Genomic DNA, 23,554 nt, shown 5'->3' with positions numbered 1-23,554 from the left:
TATAACTGTCAAAAAATACGATAATATCAGAAACACTGTGTATTTCTACACACATGGGTATGGTCTAAAAATGATATTACGTGGCAGTAGTTAATCAGTTCTACAAACATGACTCTTCTTAAATCAGTTCACGACATCATTGTCAAAAGCAAAAGGTTTGAGTAGCTTAATTTTATGCATGTAGTAAAGGAAAACTGCATTACCTTATTTCACAGACACCACTTGCTTCAGTGTATTGGCTTCGTGTATTTCATTTGTGCATTTTGTATGTTTATGTTCATCACTCTCTTATATATATCCAGCTGTTGTTAAGTTGTTACCTGGAGAGGTATTACATAAGCAAATTTTGCTTGTTTACCGATCCAGATTTCTTTTGAAATAAAAATACGTTTAAGGCAACACGGCTAACCCTAAAACACATGATTGTAAACTATTCAAAAAGGGGCACTAATCTCTGGCTTCTTCTCGGGTGTCGGGCTCAAACTCAAACTCATTTATTCTTAGAATAACATGACATACAATTATCTACAATTTTTATTATGTACAATTTAACAAAAATTAATTAATTTAATTTTGAGAGCAGTAGATATTTCGCAAATGAAGGTTGATTCTTCAGGTAATATGACCTTTGGATTTCCGCTTAGGCTTTCTAGCTGCCGTGAGTCAATTTGTTTGTTAACGCAACCGAGAGTGACAAGAGACTGGGCTACCACTTACTTACTTATGTTGGAGATTTAACGTGCGCTTTCCGACTGCAAGCGTATGTCGCACACGGGCCCGGCCAGGCCATTTAATGTGTTTCCAAAAAGGGGAAGAGTGAGTTTGTGCAACCCAGGAGGGGGCTTTAGGGGTTACTTATATAGTAATTTTGAAATTTTGAGATTTGGAAAGAATGCCAAGAGTGGGTGGGGGGCGAACTAAGGGAGCTGTGTGTGTTGGGTGGTTATCAAATAAGGTAGGTTTGGTTTTAATATTTTATTTGGGGTTTAAATGCGACTAATTAGTCCTGTTTTTATTAGGTATATGCCTAAGGCTTTGAATTTTTCTAATTTATTTTGTGGATTTAGGATTGATTCTAGTGTAAGTCCGGTTTTAAGATTTAGGGTGGTCTGTAGTGTTGTTCGGTGTGTTTGGTAGTGTGTGCAGTGAATGAGTACGTGTTCTGGTGTTTCTTGTTGTTTGCAATGTGGGCAGTTTCCTGTTGTGTGTAGTTTAGCTATTTTACGGTGATTATTTAGTTTGGTGTGGCCTGTTTGTAGTTTGGTAATTATTCTGTCGATTTTTTTGGATGGGTGTAGTATTTTGGGTTTATTTAGGGTTTTTTTGAGTACTTTCTTGATTTGGCTATTTGAGTTTTGGTATATATTTTGCCATTTTTTGTTAATTTTTTGTTTAGTGACACTTTTGATTTCTGATTTTGAGCTGGGTAAGTTTAAGCTTATTTCTGGGAGTTTAAGGGATAATTTTGCTGCTTTATCTGCCTTTTCATTTCCAAAGATTCCTACATGGGCGGGGATCCAAATGAACTCTATTTGTTTACCTACCTTAGTTAAGTTGTTTGAGCTATTGAGTATTTGATTTATTAGTTTGGGGCGGTTTTTAGTGTTTTTATTTTTGAGGGCTTGTAGTCCACTGAGGGAGTCGGTTAGGATGAGGATTTTTTGGTGTTTTTTAGATTGCTGATTGTGTAGTGCTGAGGCCATGCCCATTAGTTCGGCCATGAATATGGATTGGTTGTTTGGGAGTCGGTAAGATTGTGTGTCTTTGGTTGGTTGTGCGATGTGGACTCCGAAACCTGTGTGTTTTGAGATCGGATCTGAGGATCCGTCTGTGTATATGTGACACCAATTTGGCCAATTTTCATGTATGTATGCTAGTGTGGTGGTTTTAGCGATGTTAGGATCGGTCTGTTTATTTAGTGTATCGGCTAGTGTTGTGTCTATTTTTGGTATTTTAAGTTTTGGAGTGAAGATATTGGATGATTTATTGTTTTGTTTAAGATTATTTATTTTGTGTTCGTTTAGGTAATTGGTTATTCTTTGGGAAATTGGAGTAAGTAGTGGATGTTTCCGGGCTAGGGCTTGGTTTCTAGGGCTAATATTTTGTTTTATTAAGTTTTCGATTAGTGGGTTTGATTGGGACGCGGCCCAGAAGTTTAGGGTAAGTTGTTCCCTACGTAGTTTAAGTGGCATTTCTCCTGTTAAGGCCTGGAGTGAGATGGAAGAGGTGCCATGTTGAGTTCGTGTGATTAGTTTTAGGGCCTGATACTGGATTGAGTCTAGTTTTTTAATGAGAGAGTTATTTAAGGTGTCGTAAATGGCACTGCCATAGTCTAGTTTGGACCTAATTAGTGATATATAGAGTGAGAGGAGGGTGTTTTTAGAGGCCCCCCAGTTGGAGCCGGTTAGGCATCTTAACGTGTTTAGGTCTTTGCTGCATCTGGTTACAAGGTTTTTAATGTGAGCATCCCAGGTAAGATGTTCATCGAAGATTAATCCTAAGAATTTGGTTTGTTTTTGGAATTTGATTGGTTTGTTGTTTAGTTGGAGGTTTAGGGTGGCGGGTTGCATATTTTTGTGTTTCAATACTATTCCTGTGGTTTTTTCTGAGTTTAGGGAGAAGCCCCAATTGTCAGCCCATTTTTGTATTTTATTTAGAGATTTTTGTAGTAAGTTTTGGGCCATTTTAATGCTTTTAGTGCGGATCCAGAGGGCTCCATCATCCGCGAATTTTGATGTGTTTACTTTGGGGGATAGTCCCTCGAATAGATCGTTAATCATAATATTGAAGAGTGTTGGGCTTAGGATGCTGCCCTGGGGAGTGCCATTTTCTAGGGGACATTGGTCCGATAGCGTTTGGTCTATGCCCACGGTGATTTTGCGGTTTGTTAGGAAACTTTGGATGTAGTTAATTATTTGACCTTTAAGTCCTATTTTTTGTAGTTTTTGTATTAGCCCGTTATGCCAAACCATGTCGAATGCTTTGGAGAAGTCTAGAAAGATGCCTGTAGTATATTGTTTGTTAAGTTGGCCTGTTTTAATGTCCTGCTCTAGTCGGGCGAGGTTATCTAAGGTTGAGCGTCCAGGAGTGAAACCGCTTTGGTCTGGATTTATTATGTTGTTTTGTTCTAAGTAGTGTTGTAACCTGTTTTTGGCCATTGATTCCATTACTTTGCATAAGTTAGAAGTTAGGGAGATTGGTCTGTATGAATTAGCCTGGTCAGCTGGTTTATTGGGTTTGGGGATTGGTATGACCAGGGCTTGTTTCCAAGGTGATGGGACCTGTCCGTTTAGATATATGAGGTTATAGAGTTTCAGCAGAGTTTGGAGTAGTTTGGGTGGTAGTTGTTTAATTATCTGGTATGAAGTAAGGTCTAAGCCTGGGGCTGTGCCCTTTTTCCTATTTTGTAGGACGTGGAGTAGTTCTTCCATTGTGAAATGGAGATTAATTTCTAGGTTATTATCTTTTGGCTCTTTGGTAAATTTGCTTTCTGCTTTTAGTTGTTCCTGGAATTTTTGGTTGAAGTTGCTATTGCTACTGACGGCCGAGAAGTGATTTGCTAGGTTATTAGCTTTTTCAGTGGGGTTTGTTGAATTGTTTACGTTGGGAGTTTTTTTATGACGTTTAATGCCCCTAATGGCGTGGATTTTGCGCCAAACTGTTCTGGCGTCTGTATGATGGTTAATTTCTTCGCAAAATTTTTTCCAGTCTCTTGTTTTAGCTGTTTTAACTAAGCTTTGTACTTTGTGATTTAGTTCATGTGCTATCTTTAGGTGTTTGAAGTCACGTTTGGCTTTATTGAATGCGGATTTGCGTTTACGCCTAGTTTGTTCTATCTCCTCGTTCCACCAAGGAACCGAGGGTTTGCCTATGCTGGTTGTTTTGAAAGGAATGGAGTTTTTAGCTGCGTTTATTATATAGTCAGTGAGGTTTTTACAGTAGATTTCGGGGTCGTTACTTTCTAGGTCAGCTAGGTTAGCCTGGTTGCAAATGTCCTGAAATTTGTCCCAGTCGGCTTTGTTGTAGTGAAATTTAGGTTCCTGGTTTGGGGCTGGCGATGGGATGTTTACGTCTCCTATAGTTATATTTATGGGGAAGTGGTCACTACCTAGTGGTACCCCGTGTACTTCCCATTGAATACTTTGGGCTAAATCTGGGGTGCATATGGTTAAGTCGATAGCCGACATTTTGTGGCGTATTTTGTCGTATCTAGTAGGTTGGTTGTTATTTATTAGTATTAGGTCATTTTGTTCTATCCATTCTGAGATGAGTTTTCCGTGTTTATCTATTTTATCTTCTATGCCCCAGGTAGGGTGGTGGGCATTAAAGTCTCCTAGGAAGATTGTAGATTTATTGCCTATTTGGAGGAGGGTGTTTAAATCCTCAGGTTTGACCTGTTTTTCTACCCAGTGGTATATATTTATGATATTAATTTTTTGGTTGTTATTTGTTATTTGGATACCATTTGCTTCTAGGTTCGGTGTGTTTATTTTTAGTTCTTTGTAGCTTAAATCTTCCCTGACGTATATGATTAGGCCGCCTCCGGCTCTACCTGGGTTTGTTTTGGCTCGGTCAGTTCTTATTGAGTTATAGTTTGGTAGGGTGAATTTAGATCTGGTAGAGAATTTAGTTTCCTGTATACAGACTATGTGTGGACCTTTGTCTCGTTTGAATTTAGCTTTTAATTCCTGGCCGTGGGAGGCTAATCCGTTGGCGTTCCACTGAAATATATTTAGTCCTTCCATTTTGGGGGATGAGAGGTTATTAGTTTGTTTTGAGTTTTAGGTTTTGTTTAATTGGTAGCTTCCCTAAGTTGGGAGAGAAATAACTCAAAGGAGAGAGTTGTGAGTTTTAGTTTTTGTGCTACTGAGTGAAAAGCTTTAGTACTAGCATTTGGTGAGTTTTGCTTATGCATGTAGGCTAGGAGTAGTGTGAGGTTATTAAGAGTTTTAGTGCTGGTTAATTGAGGATTTTTGCGCCTGAAGTTTTTGTTGGTTTTAGGGGCTGAGAAAGTGATTTCATTTATTTCCTCGGTGGAAGAATATTCGTCTTCGTCGGTTAGGTTGGTTTTTATTGTTTGAGTTTTCATTGGGGAGGCCTGTGGAGGTGTTTGTGGTGTGGGGTGTTGAGTTTGTGCTTGCGTGTTGGGTGTAGCTGTGGTTTCCTCAGTGTTTGAGTTTTTTTGTTGTGGTTGCTTGTGGGGAAGTGTTGTTGCCTTGTGGGCTGTAGAGTGTCTGGCTGAGGGTCGTTGTGTGTCTGTGGTTTTGCTGTTTGCTTTGCATGCGGGTGTTGATGTTATGGGGGAGTTGGTAGGTGGCTGTGTGAGGTGATGTGTGGAAGTGGTGGGTGCGGTTTCTATGTGGTTGCCCCAGATTGAATCCAAGAGTTTGTGTGTGGTGTTTGAGTGTGGTGTGGGGAGGAGAGGTTTGGATGTAGGTGGTGCATATTTTCTTGTTTGGATTTTGGCCGAATCTATGTTTATGTGTTTGTTGGCCTGTTGTGTTAGGGCATGTCTGTGCGGACACTGGTTTGAGAGTGATGTATGTTTTATGCATTTGCAATGGATGCACCAGGGAGAGCATGTACCTGGGCAATCAGTTTGGGCGCATTTTTTACATTTAGTTTTTTTGAATGTACATTGGGTGGCCGTGTGGTTATATCTAAGGCAGTTAGAGCATTGTTTGACCTGTTTGATGTATGGTTTAACTTCTAGTTTAGTGTGGGCACCGAAAGAGATGTGATTAGGGGCTTCAGGAAATTTAGCAGTTTTTTTGAAGTTTACAATAACGATTGATGTAGGGACCGTTTTGCCGTTTCTGTTTGTTGTTATCCTGCGGGTGCTTGTTATTTGGGGTTGAGGGTATTGATTTGTGTTTGCTTCTTGGGTGTAGAGTTCTAGGTCTTCGGCTGTTTCTCTAGGGTTTACTCTTATTACCCCTCGGGTGAATTGCTGCCAATTTGGAATTTGTTTTGTTACGGTTACGTGAAAAATTTGTACTATTTTTTTAGCTGCATTGGGCTACCAGTCTGCAAGGACAGCTAAATAAGCTTACGCATTTTTGAAAACTGATTGGTTACCCGTGATCTATGAAGATTTCAACAAAGGGCGCATGGTAATTAATTTCTTCAGTCTAAACAAACAGACAAATAACGGCGAAAGCTCATCGGGTGTCGTTATTTTGAAATACCCCTGATGGTTACAGTTTAATAATAAAAAAGTATCCATGAGTGAAAGCATTTGCAGATTTCGGATTGCGTGGATGATACAATTACTACTCCCTTGTTGTCATCCACATTTTCTGGTATAACCCTACACTTGTGTATTTGTCGTAATTCACTTGCTGCTCAGTTAATGAATTTATAACATGTATACTTAGTTGTAGCACCACTCAGATTATAAAGGTTCAAATTTGGTCTTTCTTGTACCTGGGGTAATTATTCAATCTAAATCCAGGTTTGAAGTGAGGTAGAATGTGAGTTATGTGATATGCACGCGGCAGCCCAGCAAGAGATGTATGGTCAGTTGCTTTACTTTTTTTGTAAATCAACTGATCATTCCCAGACATCAAAGGATCAACAGGAAATACGTTGATTGATTAATTACTGTTATCTTGCAGAGTGGGTATGTCAAAAGTAAGTGTTTACATGTGAAGGTAGGTTTACTAAACCTAGGCAATACACTCATATCATGGCGTGAAGTACAGATGTAAAAACAACATACTTTGTTCAAAGGGTAACCGATAATCCACTGACTGGTTGTTCATTGTTATCTAACTCAATGTATGTTTTAAACAACCGTGGACATTATAAAAATAGTTGTCTTGTGGGCTTTCTCAGCTAACTTGGCACCTATGTGAAACAATTGAAACAAACTAGGTGATCAGTTAAGAAACAAACACGGGTTATAATATTCGATACATTTAAATAACGTTTAAAAACGATATACTTAAATATTTTAATATATTTCATATATATTCCAAATATTGTTTCCAAATAATTATTATTAAAGTATTTGATTCTCACATAGACATTTGACATCGAATAAGTATTTTTGTACAGCTGCAGACGCAATGGATATTGTTCCTTTATGTTGATATTCCCGGATACATTATAACTTTGTTAGGTTGTAATAATGATATTTGCATTTTGTTTTCATTCATTCGCTGCAGCTTTGAACAGAATCATTCTTGTTCCTTTCCGTTTGGTTGGGAAGTTTTTCGATGCGCGATAGACATTGTTTTTGCAAGTATTTTCTTTTGTAAGTGTGTATATGTTACAGTCAATGTGTAAAATATGTTTCACTCAGGCAATTTATTAAATATGTAAATATTTCAGTCATTTTACAAATTGACTGAATTGTCCATTCATTTATTTAACCGACTGACTAAAAATGATAAAGATGAGCAAAAAGAGCTTATACACATCACAATATATTAATTATGCTAAGAAATGAAGCCAAACAATACAGAACTGTACTTGGTGATGATATTAAACATAAACAAATATTTGGAATTCGTTATCATATTAATAAAGATGGACATATTTTTCAGTTAATTTGTAAAATAAACTGAATATTTAGGCGTTTAATAAATTTCCTTAGTGAAATCTGTTTACATTTTGAATGTAAACATATACACACGGTAAAATAAGATCGCACAATTACCATGCAAGTGACTTACCAAAACTGCATCACCATTACCGATGCTCCCCACAAATATACCTACATTTCCAAAACTGTATTTCATTTTTGTTGATCAATGTGACCATACGTCCTTCTACTTTCAATAAAAATGCGCTTATGAATGGCGAGAACAGGTCGCGAACAAGTCTAGATTTCTGCTATATCATCTGGGTGCTCACTGGGAAAATACAGTAATGCACAGGTAACACTGCTGTATCTTATTATTTATTTTAGATGACGCAGTCAAAGCTCACATCTCCTGGCGGCCATTATCGAACGGCCAGCTAAAACACAACCCTGCGCTTACGTCTACAGGTCTCTTCCTGTAGTAGGGTAATTAGTATTCTCTCCCTCAGGTGTATCCTCAATTATATAACCCACCCTCATTAATTACATGCTGCTCTTTTCCAGCCTCACGGCTATGGAGATGAGATAAAGAGTCCAAGTCATCATAAAGTAATTGGGGTCCAATAAAAACAATGCGCCGCCAAACCTCATACATATTATCACTGAAAGTAGTACTAGAGACGGTTAATGTCAAATCACAATAAAATCATTTCAATTGCAATAACATGTTCCAGGACCATGTATTCTCTTAACACCATCGGATTTAGAAGCAATGGTCGTATAAAACAAGACAGATCTATTTAATCACAACAGTATTCATGTTATTCCCACAAAATCACATAAAGAAAGGAGACATTAGCAAATACATGTGTATTATCATTTTTCGTCAGGATAACAAAATTTTCTCTCCTTGTTACCACCTCCAGGTTCAGCTTAAGACGGGTCCTCCTTTGGTCAAAAGTTTGTTCCCCCTCTAATGAGTGTGTCACGCGTTGCACACTGGTTGCGTTACGCGTTGCCCATGCGTGTAAGGGGAATGAACCCGTCTTAAGCTGAACCTGCAGTAGTGTATATGTATTTCTACATTTAGTAAATAGCGCGTCTCACTTCAGATGTAATAAGCAAAGCGTATTTATAGTGACGTTACTTACAAATGCACAGGTCATAATGTTGGTGTCATGATTTAATGCTCTCTGTAGACATGAAAGTGTGCTTAGCTCTACCTACAGCTATATCCCCTACCTTTCCAGCTCTCCCCCTCAAGTATTATAACCGTTGCTTATTCGACTGTTCAATCATTATTCTATATGTTTTATGTATTTATACTATTATCATTCTATGTACCATGTACTGCTATTCTATCTCTTTTATTCTGTATTATAAGACACAATACCACTGACAGTAAACTGCTTGATTGTAATCGGTCCTTTTCTTCTTATTAAGGTATAATCAAGTTCCCAAACACGGGACAAAAGCTTGATTATAGTAACAACAAGTACCATCTTTTAACGTCTTTTGGTACGACGCGGTTGGGGACCTTCCGTTCTCCAGGCGGACACTCTACCACTAGACCATGGCGGTTATAAGTTAGATAAGACACTTTCCCTCAGGTTTCTATGACACTTAAAACCCTTAGCCTTGGGATAAAACCTAACGAACATTGAGATTGGGTATTATATATTGATATTTTGTTTCACAAATTCATTTTGAATTGTTGTTAATTGTTCAATAAATGTGTTGAACAGGTCTTGCTTTTTTTTCTTTCTTTGTGTGTGAATTGTTGACCTTACCTGTGTTGGATTACGAAAAAAGTTAGTTAGTGAACTCATACTCTCAAATATTGGTACTAAATACTGTATGGCTAACAAATCACAGCAATTTGACATGGACACAATATTTTCTACATGGCCCACATAACTGAAGACAGGTGGGCCATAGGCCCACTTTGTATAAAGACTAGGATGAACACTGGTTTAACAGTAGGGACACTAAACAGTTTGAAAAAAATGATTCTGAAATATCAATTGTTGCTTCATTCATTGCAGTAAAATTTCGAATATTTGTTGTAAATTATAGCACATTAATCAAAATGTATATATTTTCACTTAGATTTTCCCTGTAGTAGATCAAAAGATATGTGTAAGTGTTGAGACATTAGTTTGTAATTTCTTTTAAAAATTTACTTTTGATATTACACATTTGACTATTAAAGGTTCAGTTATTAGTTCAGCTTGTTTCCCAGTCTCAGCAATGCTTACCTAAGATGTTGCACAACATCATCCAGCTGTAGATAGTTCAGCTTGTTTCTCATTCTCAGCATCTCTTCACCTAAGTCTTGGAATGGTATACTAAAATAAAATAAAAAGTCAAACAATTTTTGTTTTACAAAGGCCTCTGGCCCATATGTTTGTTTTTACATTGCAATATTCAAAAAATAACTCACGTCCTATACATTAAGCTGAATAACTGGTAAGATATTTTGTAAACATAATATCAAAATAGATCAACATTTTATCACATCGACATTTTTTGTTATTGAGAACGATATTTCAAAACTGTGCATGATGACATATTTACAAAGTAGTACCTATCATCGTATCAAGTAGGTCCAAGATGCACAAGATGAACCTCATCTTTAATTCAGAATTTGGAAAAAGTCTTCTACATTCTACATTCAACTTGTTTTAATCTAAGCAGACCTGACTGTAAACATGACAAGTACATAGTGAATAACTTTTTATTTTCAAACATTTTTATTTCCGTTCAAGTAATCATTTTCAGGGTGCTTTATAAGAATAATGGATGGCCAGTGAGGTAAAGCTCACATAAAATATATACATAAAAACAATAATTATCATTGTTAATAATGCTAACAATTCTACCTCTATTATAGTCTGGAAGTTAATTTAAGGTACCGACGTTTACTACAATATCTGAAAAACTATTGGACCCACTCCAGTCAAAGTTGGAGTACATAACTGGATAAAGAAATCTGTCTATTTAGCTATCACGAAATTTCATCGACAACCAGACCTGTTCGTCATGGGTGGAACAAGCATTCATTGTAACAGCCATCTGCATAATGCTACTCCTGCGTCACAGGGCCATATGACACAGTTGAACCAATCAACTCAACTCGAAAGGTTGCACGGGAATCACGCACGCACGAATACAGTGTTAGCGTTAGATTTCATGATGTCTCAGCGCAAGCATCTTTCCGCTGATGCGAAAGGTTTTGTTGTTAAAATATTTGAATACTTCAAGGCTGAAAGTGAAACAGGTTTGCCCTTCTTTGACATTTCAAAGTACATGAAAAGAACAACATTAAGAACAACATGCGTTACAGCTTCCCAAACATACGGTAGTTAAGATTTTGAACTCTCATAAAAACACAGGGGTGCATCTCAAAACAGGATAGGTAATTAAAGTTAGATTCCTTTGATAAGAAAGTTGTCAGGGACGTGATTCGGCGGATAACACGAGAAAATGATTTTATTTCAACACGAAAACTAAAACAAATTCTCCTTATATAGCATGAGTAGTATAGGTAATAGGGGTTCTGCCGCAACTCCACTGGAGCCGGATTTATATACCTATACTGCTACTACAGGGGGAATTTTTTATGTGTAAATGATGATGCGATTCAACAATAGTCATGATTTGTATTAAAAGAAACATCAATATTAATTAATAATGAATAAAATTTACTATAGCCCAAGAGGATATTGGAAAGGTATAGGAGCAATAAAAAAATTAGCCACCGCGGCTAAGGTATCTAAAGATGTGGCCAAGGATTGGTTAAAGAAACAAGCGTTGTGGCAAATATATTTACCGGCACCGCGTTATATACCGAGGAAGAAGTTTGATATTTTTACAACAAATGAAGTTCATCAGGCTGACCTCTTGTTTCTTTCCCACGATAAGGTAAAACACAAAACGTATGAATACGCTTTAACAGTAGTGGATGTGGCTAGTCGATACAAAGAGGCTGAGCCATTAATATCAAACGATTCAACAGAAGTAGCTAATGCACTGAACCGCATATATAAACGCGGACCACTAAAATGGCCTAAGCTATTTCAAGGAGATCCCGGTCGCGAGTTTATGGGATCGGTAACTAAACTGTTGACAAAGCACGATGTCGAAATCAGGCGTGGTGAAAGGGAGGCCCACCGTAGTCAAGCTATTGTCGAAAGATTTAACAGGACATTAGCGGAACGTTTGTTTGGCTATCAGTATGGGATCGAAATGAAATCCGAGCGATTGAGATCAACCGAATGGGTGACACGATTATCAGATGTTGTATCAGCGCTGAAAAATGAAGTAACGAGATTAATAGGGAAGAAGCCATCCGATGCTATTAAAATGAAATCCGTGACTTCCGAATCTTCAGCACCGAGGAGAGGCAAAGAACGAAAACTTCCGGATAGAGTAAGGGTAAGTTATTTACACCAGCCCGGTGAACTCGAGGGAGGCCTACGTTGCGCAACCGATCCGATTTGGTCCCTTAAGACGTATAACATTAGTCGATTGGTTATGAAAAAAGGAGAGCCTATTCTTTATTATCTTCAAGATGGACCGGGTAGGGCATTTGTACGAGAAGAGTTGTTCATAGTTCGGTACGGTATTACCACCATATCCATAAGCATAGGTAGTTACACCATCATTATCATCCATCTCTTTGTATCTAAGGGGGATAATGATGTCTTGTTCATTCTTAATCCATATATCCTATGATTGTAACTTCTTAAAGAGTTCATCTCGTGTTTGAACGTTCTATCGTTGAATAATGCTTCTTTATACTGTTCGTGTTTGATATGCTTTTTTACCACATACTTCTTAACACCCTTAGCTTTTCTTATCTATCCATTATCAGACTTAGAATATAGACTTATAGAATACATCTTAGGTCTTAATCCTACATACTCCGCTATAGGAGTCCCAGCACATTCATCCTTCATCTTACCTAACACCTTTTTATTTACTACGCTGTGCAGTGGATTATCTTTTGGGTAATCGCTCGTGTCGTACATATCTATTTTTTCTGCCATATCTTTATACACATCCTCGGTTTGTATTTCCATCAACAAAGAATCTGTGTCGGTATATAACACCTCGCATCTATCGCCGTATTGCTTCTTAAGTTCGTTGTAATAAAAGTCATACATTAAGTGTTTTGACAAGTCGAGAATACTCATACCGACGTACACCGGTCTGTTGAATTTTATATTACTCTTCTGCATATGCAACGCGGCTAAGTCGTTATCGAATATCTTGCTTCTGTTAAAAGCCGGACTGGCTATAAGTTTCCTGAGTCTTTCTTCCTCATTAGATCTGACTAATTTAACATCAACATGCTTCCTTAGATTCTCCATAGTTTTACCAAATACTGAGTTATTCATGAGCATATACAGATTCTGTTCGAAATCGCTGGTAGCTATCTTTCTTAAATCTGTGTTCAACCTTATATAGGGCTCCATCCAAGGGCTTTGATCAAACTTTAAAACTCTGTGTATTTTCTAAAGTTTCATACCTAACGATAGATACAACTGGAGATTTCTGTAGTGAACTATTTATTTTGTCTTATCCATCCATACGAGTTTTTCTATGTTAACGAACCTACTATTACCATCAAGGAGCGTTGATATTCCGACATCCAATCTTTATTGACCATTAATCTTTCGGGAGCAAGCGAATAACTGTTATGGTCTTTATGTAACGAACTTGGATATTCCAAGTCAACTTCTAGTATGTACCCTTTATTCTCATCATTATTATGGATATCATTCACATTGATATCATCGACCCACTCAAAACCACCCGTGGGTAAAGGTTGACTCATAGCCCATCCGTACAAATTGTTAGCGTCGAGATATAATATGTGAGTGTCGGGTTTACTCGGATCGTATCCTTCCACTAATTTATTATTAGCCTAGAATACCTTTTCGCTGCCATCGATATACCCCCTCTTAATCCTATCTCAATAAACAAGTGCATATCGTAATCGGTGAGTAGTTTTAGTTCTACGCCGGTCTTCTTCAACAATGCATCCCACGATAGTCCGGGACTGGAATAGTACCATGCCGGGTCCAAGCTGTATTGTTTTAAACATGTCTTTCTAAATATCTCGAATATATCGGCGAGTAACAGTTCATCGGTTTTTAAGTACAGATCGTGATAATCGCCTAAATTCTTACAACTTAATTTATCCCAGGCCGTCAGAGCATGTTCATAATCAGTATCTGTTATTTTAGATTCTGTTAAGTTACTATAGAATGATTCGAGGGGTGGTAATTCAGTTTCTTCGAATCTAGACCAATCATCCATATATTCGTAAGGATATACACCTTTTCTCAGCAGCAAATGACGAGTTATCTTATCTGTATATTGATTTGCTATCGCGAAGTCATCGGGATTGTTCGCATTAGCTAAATTGTCCAAGGAAGATAACAGAAACTGTACGGAGTCTATGAATCTAAGTCCATTACTTTGCTTTATTCTAGATTTCCCATCCTTGTCCCTATAATGTATAGGTTTAGTCAACGAGAATGATATGTATTTTTCCATATTATCAGGAATGCACGTTAAACCACCGTCGGTCTTTGAGATAGCTTGCTTAATGAGATGTGAATCGTATCCCCTAAGGTTGTGAAACACAAAGGGGATGGGTATTGATTGAGAATTCATTTTTAGTTTCAAGTTACACTCGTTATGCGCGGCTCCCCGATAATTACCCGTGACGTGGCAATGATCTCTTACGGAATCCCCATCCAGGGGTTTATTACAAACATGACAACTCGTTGACTTCTTATGGGCCCTCCAATCATCCCTCGTCATACACATGGGTTTCTTACACGATAATTTTTCCCTGATTATTCTCTCTTCATTTTGTAGATATTCTAGGAACTTTCCCGCTGCATCGGGACATCTGTACCCATGTAGGCATCTTTCGCAGAAATATTTCTTTTCCTCATGTTTAGTTTGATCGTATAATAGCCTGTTTAAACCCTTTATCCACGTATAATTATACTTTCCATCTTTTTCGATCAGAAATGAATTGATTCTAGGGATATGTTCCGGAGCGGAGCTTATCATGTGTACAACAATTCCTTTAGAATGTCCAAAAACATTTATAGCTAAATTATTTTGCTTTTCCACCTTATCAATTTGTGATATTGGTGTAGGTTCATCTATACCATCGAAGTTGAGTCCATCGTTTTGGGGATAGCTAGAAGGTCTATTTGCAATTTTAGAATCTACGGGGAACAATGCAGATCTTATCATCATTCTTAACCAGTCATCGCCTTTATTTTTTACATTAATTACAGCTTTTTTCTTTTTATAATACAGAGGTAAATCGAAGATCAGCCTTTGAAAGGCATATAAGTTGCTATATCTAAAATTTAGATATAGCAACTTATATGCCTTTCAAAGAGGTTCGGGTTGGGGTGTGGATAAAATCAATAGTTTATATTTAGATTCTAAATATAAACTATTGATTTTATCCACACCCCAACCCGAACCTCTATTAGTCCAACATTCTAAAGTTTCTTGTATCCTCTGAATTGATGTATCTAATGATGTGCTTATAGTATCGGATTCGGTTATAACTTCTTGATTGCTCCGGAAATAAGGTTCAGTATATTCAGCGCTATCGTCTGCGTTACTTTTACTCAATGACATTTTAACCATCAGTTGGTATTTTATACTATTTTAATCATCTAACTCCTCGTTAATTTTGCTCGATACGATGGGGTAAACATCATTAACATCCATGTTGGAATTAATATCCATCTTCCATCAACGTTGGTTGTAGGTACAAATTTTAACTCATTATTATCAACAACATCATTAACTGATCGATTATTATCTAGAAAAGTGATCAATTAAGCTTTTCTCATTCGAGAATAACCTCTCAGCCCACTTTTTTCGCTTGACCTTTGAGTTCTCTAACAGTCTGGGGTTTGTTGTATTCCAAACCGAGTAAATCAATCAATTCAGCTTTTCTCAATCGAGAATATCCATGTAGACCACGTTGTTTTGCCAAAGCCTTCTCATCTCTGACAAAAACCATTGTGATTTAACTCTTTCATCACTGGCTGCCCCAGAGTTATGTCCCTTGAAACCCTGCAGTCCCTGACACTGACAAGGCCTGCACACTGGCCTCCCTGGCAGTATTATTGGAAAATCACACCATCATTTTTGATGCACTTTTTCTACCAGAAACTTGCTTTTAATATACATTTATCATATACCATTGTAAAGAGGATTAAGTATACTTTAATATTCTTTGTAGTTATTGTCTCTAACCTTTGTCATTATCTAATTACAGGTGTTTACAAGTGAAATAAAACTTGAAAACACTGAAAAAATGAAAACAGACAATGAATTTTGGCTCAAATTGTATTAAAAATCACAAAAATAAATCACAGATACAAGGTAAACATAACACAGTGGTCTTGTCATCTTGGACGGCACAGGTAATCACAGGTGTTACAGGTATTCTCTTCATGCACATCTGTAAACAAATAAACAAGTTTACAACTCTTGGTACTGACTTTGTTTTCTATACTGATGTCACATATTACTTATGATACACCTACAGCCTCTTAGGTAAACTTGTTAACGCAGGTAAACTCGTTAACACAGGTAAAAACACAAATATTTGATTTATTTTGTTCTTTTTCAGGATTTGAAACAAAAATTAAGTATTTAAGTTTTTAAAAAGTAATTTATCACATTACCTGAACATTGAACCACAGCTACTATAAGAATGACATCACAGGGAAGATATCACAGATTGATCTGAAGAGGGAAAGATTGTAAAAGGACAGAAAGATCGTAAATTCAAATTCTGCAAATATAAAAGTTGTGATAACATATTTACAATACACTGCAATTTACAATCGCATAATGAATTAAATCATTACCTTATTAAATCAATTAATAAATGAATAATTTTTACAGTTACTAAAATTTAAATTAAGATGTAAAAAACAAGAAAACAAACATGAATATAGAAATAAATTTTATTCAAATTGAGCGAAATATAAGGACATACGACAAACCGGCAAACTACAATTCGGATTGCGATCAGAAAAATAAATTAAAAAAAAAAGAAACAGATACGTCATGCCACTCACCTTTGTTGTTGTTGTGATCGCTCATTCGTCGCACTGATAATCTGTTCGAACACAGAATCATTGTAAAATAGTTGGAAAAAATCAATAGCATGACTCTTCACTCACCGTGTCAATATATATATTCTTGAGTCCGGTCGCCTCTTCAAAATCCCTCATGTCTCCACCGTTGTGGTCCCTCTGCCACCCCCATTCTTGAAAGTTGGCGGGGGGGGGGGGGGGGGACACCTCGTCGAAACTGTCAAAATCTTCACCAAAATATTCGCGAAATTCCCTCTCCCCTTCGCTTAAATTATTCAATTCAAACACATTATTATTCCCGATAGAGTCGTTGTTAATCATCTGATCGCTATCCGAATCGTAGTTGGCCGCCATTACGCTTGAATTACGATTCAAGCGAGAAAAATACCTGTCGCGAAAACAGGTGACATACGCGATTTTCGCGCCAAAAAGACGGGGAAATTCCATAGAATGACGTGTCAATCACGTGTAGATCTCGTTTCCATATTTAGAACGAGATTACACACGAGAAAGGAAGTAGAAAGAGTGATTTTGTAAACACGCTCGCGCCGCCCGATTTATCGGGCAGCTGTGTGTGGGGCTTGGACAGTTGTCGCCCGATTTTTCGGGCAGCCGGTTACTGGGACACGGTTTATGCTGCCCGATAAATCGGGCAGTCGGGGCGAAAGGGTTAATGGTATATACAAAATGATTCAAATGTCTAAATGGTTGTTTTTCATATCTAAATACGTATTCTCCTCAACCTATTCCTCTCCTTGATGTTATCTCTCTTCCTCGCATAAATAATCTGCCTTCCTGACCCTATCAGCACCGTGACTCTTACATAAACAGTAACTACCTTTGACCCCAATCCCACATATAGAACAAACATAATTTTTATAACCCTGTCTGATGTAATAAGAATGGGTCCCACAGTGAACACCCACAAATGGCTTCTGACATTGAATTGATTTCCCCATGAGTGTATATCTGCACAGATTCATGGTTATACACATATCATATCATTTGTCTAAAAGGTAAATCACATATTCACTGGTGAGTCATAGCTGTCATCACTATTTATAGATTAGTTGATACGTAATAGCTAAAAATAGACAACAGTCATCGCGACAAAGCTGAACAGCCAGATACGCAATAGAACATAGCTAAAAATAGCCATGGTAGACAATCCCAAAGCTATAAATTTTATCTCTCTGTCTTTCTGAGCCTCTGGCGGTGTATAAAACTGACTTATTGTTGGGTCTCTGTATTGGGTCAAGTTTCATTCGATAGACAAGGAAGTATTCGTGCATGGCAGATTCAACATCCACAAACGTTTGAATTGAATGTCCTTGTTTACACAGTTCATCATTAATAAAATCTAATCTCAACATCCTCTGTCTGGCCCATTGTGACTGGGCTGCTTCGAGTTGTTCTAATGCTTTATTATGTCATTTACGCTCCTCTTCAACTTCTTTAGCGTTTGATTCCCTCAGAGTAGAAAATAAATAATTACTCCCTGAAAAAGCTAGAGCATTAACAATAGCTCCGCCAACCATCATCACAATTGTTGCCATATTTATATGAATATAAAATATTCAAATGTTCAATAATATAAAATATTCAAATGTTTAGTTACTTCATTATGTCTCCTTGGATAAGTCCTTGTTAGATTAACATATCTTTTGTTGCCATTGCCAATCCAATATCAAGAATGATCATACCGATATCATAACCATTAACATCTAGCTTGGGTGGTGTGGCTCTGGTAATCATTTTAGCCATATCGGCATAGCCAATGGCCAAGCCGCTGACCACTGCTGAATGATACGTTGTGTTTACCAATATTTTACTGTCTATAACTGGAGTAGTCATTATAACATTATATGAGGGCTTACCTCTAATTGAACTTCTTGTTGTGTAATCGGGGGTGACATTTTCTCTTCTCCGGTCTTATAAAATAATCATACCACCGCTACAGCAACAACTCCTAGAGCATAGGGAGCCCAAGTTTCAATCGGACGACTATGTTCAGTATTGTGCATTAGTTTTGCCTTCCTCGCTAGCGCACCCTTCCTACAAGCGGCGATTTTCAAAGGATTCTTAGTCACTCTGGTTTGTGATTTCGCAATCGCTGGTATTTCCTCATTCAATTGTGATTTCACAATCGGGGTTATTTCCTCGTTCACTTGTTGTGATTGTGTTTCCACAATCTGTGATACAATCAGGGTTTGTACTTGTTCTTGTGTTTCCACAATCTGTGGTGTCACTTGAGTCTCCATTATTAGTAAGTCGGCACTTATGTTGAAATTGACAATACCTAGCCGTTATTAAAGCGGGGGGTCATCGGAGCTAAGATCAGTCCGTATTTATGGTAAAACTCACAGCTTACTGTGCTTATAGCGTGTTCGATGAATGGGTCTTTCTCGAGAGATTTGCATAAATACATGCGATGTTCTGCTGGGATAGGAAGAAACGTACTAACTACGACTGTGTATAGTTGTAACATAGCCGAACCTATTGTTTTAGTCATGGTAGCTCCCAGTCTAGACTCGTAACGCGCGTACAGTTTTTTAATTACTTCATCGGTCATGTTATCAATTTTTTCAGTGGTATAATTTTCCCCAAATATTGGGAACATTTTCCACCAGCTACCAAAGCAGAGAGTCTTTCTCTACGTTTATCAAAAAAATTATCTGTATGTTGATATGCATGTTGATCAGGTTCTTTGAGCATTTGTTCGAAGAGTTCATCGCATTCCATAATGTAATACCTAAGGAGATATTTAAGTCTAACATAATAAAATATGACATATCCAATACAGCCTGAAATAATAAACTTTTGGGAAAGAATGAGGATTTCAAACCACATTATTACAAACCGCTAATGTTCAATTTATCGTATTTTTTTGCTATTTTTGCTAATTTTGCTATATTTTTGCTTAGCAGTTGGTATTTTTGCTATATTTTTGCTTAGCAGCTGCTATTTTTGCTATATTTTTGCTATATTTTTGCTAAGCAATGGCATAAGCAGCTGGTTGATCGGTTTTTACAATGCTTCGTTTCTGCAAACAGCTTTTTGAATTTATCTCGTTCAAGCTTGTTATAAATAACATCATTTTCGCGTAGACATTCCTCAAATGAATCTTGGTCTTTGCAATGAAACAGGGCTACCCATTTGGTCTGCTCTCTCAGATCTTCCAGAACAGAGTACTTTTGAGTAAGTACCCAAATGCTATGCTGAGTATGCCGACCGGAGAATGCTGAATATGAAAGCATATCTTTCTGTTTGGTAAGTTCTTTACTCACACTGCAGTCATCTATTATGAAAAGGGTTGATTCTCCTTTGTATTTTTCGTGACATGCTCGTAAACAGTCTTGTAAACGATCGCCCGGATCAACTTTGCAGTGCAGTTCAGTTCTTTAGGTAAAAGATTATTAATAGATCGCTTGCACGAATCATCCGTTCTGTATATTAAGTTGTGCGTCCATAATCACATACAAATATATGTTTAATTTACCAGCCGCTTCCTGGTGCTTCGTTATCTGTATCTCACCACTATCAGCACCTACACGCAGTCTCAATGTGTTCTGATTACAAATACCTTGGTATTGTAAGTTTTCGCGTTCTTTAGCCGTTCTCCAGAGATCCATGTAACAGAAATATAAATCGCTGTCGTCAATACTCAAAACGTCATACCGCTAATTTTAATCGTGAATCAACTTGCGTCCATATTGCGCAGACATTGTTATATTCAAATTATGTACCCTTATGTTTCATATAAAAATGGATGATTTTAATCTAGATGACTTTGATAACCTTAGTACAATGGAAGAGGGTACTGATGAAACCAGCTTTATGAATCTTATGAAATTTTTACAATCAACCGTTAATGATTATTACGATGCCTTAAAAGAAAGCCCAATAGGTCGTGACTATTCAAAGTTTACGATAGATAGTAAAGGAATATTGCGACTGCGTGGCTCTCCGGATATTGATCTTGTGAATTCTCGTACTCGTAAGCCCCTAGCCTTGTCTACGATAGCCAGTAAACACGGTATCAACACTGTTCGTAATGAATTAGGTTTTGTGGACTACACACGAGGAAAACTTTCTGTGAAGACTACTAAGGTTCTTCAGACTGTGCGTGCTGAACTCGGTACTATATATAAAGATAATTTGGAAGAAAGCTCGAAGCTGGCCTCGGAGAAATCTTGGATACATACTACAATAATTCCACGTTACAGGTACCATCCTCGGAGTTCAGTATTAGGGAATTACGAGGCCTTGACAAAGCAATGCAAACAATGCGGGGAGAACTCATCAATAATATAGCCAAGCTATCCAAACTCGACAAGCATATAGCTTATGAGAAAACAAAACTTGACTAGGCGGGTGATGAATTCAGTAGACGCCGCGTTGCAGAAAGATTCCATAACTTAGAAGACGAAACATCAGCCCGCCTCGAAGCGGCTTCCACTAATAGAAAGGCACTTTGTTCACAAATCAGTCAAATTTGAGAAACTATCAATCAAGTCCTCAACGATGATACTACACTGGCCAATAAAATTAAAACATTGTTCAGAGAACAGGGAATAACCATTGCCAGTATTTTAACCGAATTGGGATTTATTATATCGACTTTGAATCTTGCATTAACCGGTGGTGGTGGTACAGGAGGTGGTACACCCCCCAGTGATAAAAATGGTGTAAAAGAGTGGATAATAAAGCATTTAAAAGCATGAGGAGAAGCACTGGGAAAGCTCGCTGGGAAAGCCGCGTCTGCAATTCACGGTATAATAGGGAGTATTGTTTCCTAGCTCTTGAATTTATTAGCTAAGACCACCACTTGGCTTAGTCAAAACTTGTGGGCACTGATCGTAGCAATTGCAGGGCTGTTGTACATATCCGCTAAGAACTATTTAACAAATCATGAGTAAACCAGCCGTGACTCCCAGCTGTTTTTTCATCGATATGTTGTTGATTTTTCGCAGCAATATGGGGTGGCACTTGTGGTTGTGCGTAAGTAGATGGTTGTGAAACATGCGTTGACTGTGGCTTGACTATTCCCGTTTCGCCTGTGTTTGTTTGCGTTATTAATTCGGTGTTAATATCTGAATTTATACCTGGTTTTATTTTATTATTATAACCAATAACTTGACCGATCTCAAGTTCCATATTACTCGGAGACATGCATAGTCCCGGCGCATAAACGTATGTCTACTTTGGATTGAGCGTACTGTAATACATCTTGATAATGTTTTAGAGAAGATGGTATGTCAACTTGTGAATTAATAGCATCCTCCAAGTTTGCGACAAACTGTTTTTGTGCATCGAGCGCCGTCCCACAAACGATTGTTCCCGTTCATGTATTATGCCAATACATCAGTTCTTATTGATTCATTAACTCTTACAACTCCTGGGTTAGTAAATTTATTTTCTATCTTATCATTAAGAAATTTATTCAAAGAGTTTGCGGTATCGTTCCGTTGTACAAATTTTGTAACAATATAAATTAAACCACTCTTAAAACTCATAATATCTCCTCTCCAATCGTTACTCGAAAGTTCCCAGTCTTTATACCAATGATGGGTTTTTAGAAAAAAATCATACATTCTTATGTAAAGTTTGCTCGTATGCAACAACTTAAACACATAAAACAGACCTTTGTTATTTTCTTTAAATAAATCATCACTTTCTTCTTTGACGGTTATTTTCCCTGTGTCCCAGGAGGCCTAAACCATGGTTAATTCCTTTAATGTGCCAATCTTTACTCGTACAAACATTAAATTCATTACAAATACGTTCGAAGGCCTTCTTATCGTATGGATTATTTGTGGAATTCCATGCTCAATCCTGCGGTAATGGAGCACTAATTTCTTTAAGTATATGTCTAATCTGATTGTACACGTGAAATGATAAAACAGACTTATTTAGTTCAAATACTGGGGCATAAAGAGATACACCACATCCTGTTGTGGCACACCATATGGCAAAGTTTAACTGGTTCTGTCAAAATTGTATTTGATTGTGGAACCAATCATGCACCATTTTATCGCTAGTTGCCGAGACCCTGTACTTTACAAGATATCAGGGAATTTAACAAAAAAATTAGCACCAGAGGCACTTACTAAAATCAACTGATTAGTAATGTAAGTCGATTTCATATTCAAGTTATGATATAGTATCATTGTATATTTAATATGTTTGCAAAACTCCCGGGAATAACAAATGGTCAGTCTATTCAACTGCTTCATACTATCGATAACTCAGCTGGTCAACTTGAAGTCGCTCTATGCAATGTAACGTATTACCCGCGGTGGACCAATATAAATACTTTGATAAAACATATTAACTCTTTCAACACCGGTCAACCAGAAGTGTTTACTGCTGGGACACCAAGTTCCCAGAGACTCTTGTGTGGGATAGATGAAGCCAACATTTATCAAAGAAAATACCTGCTTGTAAAATATATTTGCTACTACATGTTATACACCATTTGAAAGGTCTGATCCTATGGTTTATAAATATGAAAGTTATGTGTTTCACATTATTTAAAATAATGCATTTACAACTTAATTAAGTTCGTTGTAAATAAAAAATGTAAGCTAACACGTTGTTAACATCCAGATTAAGGACCAAGGAAGCGAAAACTTGTCGATTTTCGGCAAATATAAGATTTCATAAAATCCACTTACCTATTTCTGTTTTATTTTCATTTTTACGTAATTGGAAAATCATTTTAAAAAGAATTATAAATAGTTTCTGTCAACACCCATTTCCCGATAACAGCGGCTGTCCGTTCAGTTACATGAAGAAATACCCCCGTTTCCGAGGCTTTGTATGAATAACACGTTTGTCGAAGAATGGCATGACACATCGCTAG

At 37.3% G+C, this 23,554-nt stretch overlaps 1 protein-coding gene across 2 annotated transcripts in view; it reads right to left on the bottom strand.

Moving 5' to 3' along the window:
- LOC139480579 (coiled-coil domain-containing protein 24-like) overlaps window positions 1-23,554 on the bottom strand; it is a 364,688-nt gene that overhangs the window by 42,381 nt on the left and 298,753 nt on the right. For both annotated transcript variants that reach the window (XM_071263719.1, XM_071263720.1), the window contains one exon: window positions 9,787-9,876. In XM_071263719.1, the coding sequence (XP_071119820.1) occupies window positions 9,787-9,876 (90 nt within the window). The remainder of the gene's footprint in view (window positions 1-9,786; window positions 9,877-23,554) is intronic.

The sequence above is a fragment of the Haliotis cracherodii genome, unplaced genomic scaffold (assembly GCF_022045235.1).
Source record: "Haliotis cracherodii isolate W230 unplaced genomic scaffold, xgHalCrac1.p SCAF_4, whole genome shotgun sequence".
NCBI lineage: Eukaryota > Metazoa > Mollusca > Gastropoda > Lepetellida > Haliotidae > Haliotis > Haliotis cracherodii.
Note: the sequence above shows the minus strand (reverse complement) of the source record. Positions and strands in the feature narration are given on the sequence as shown.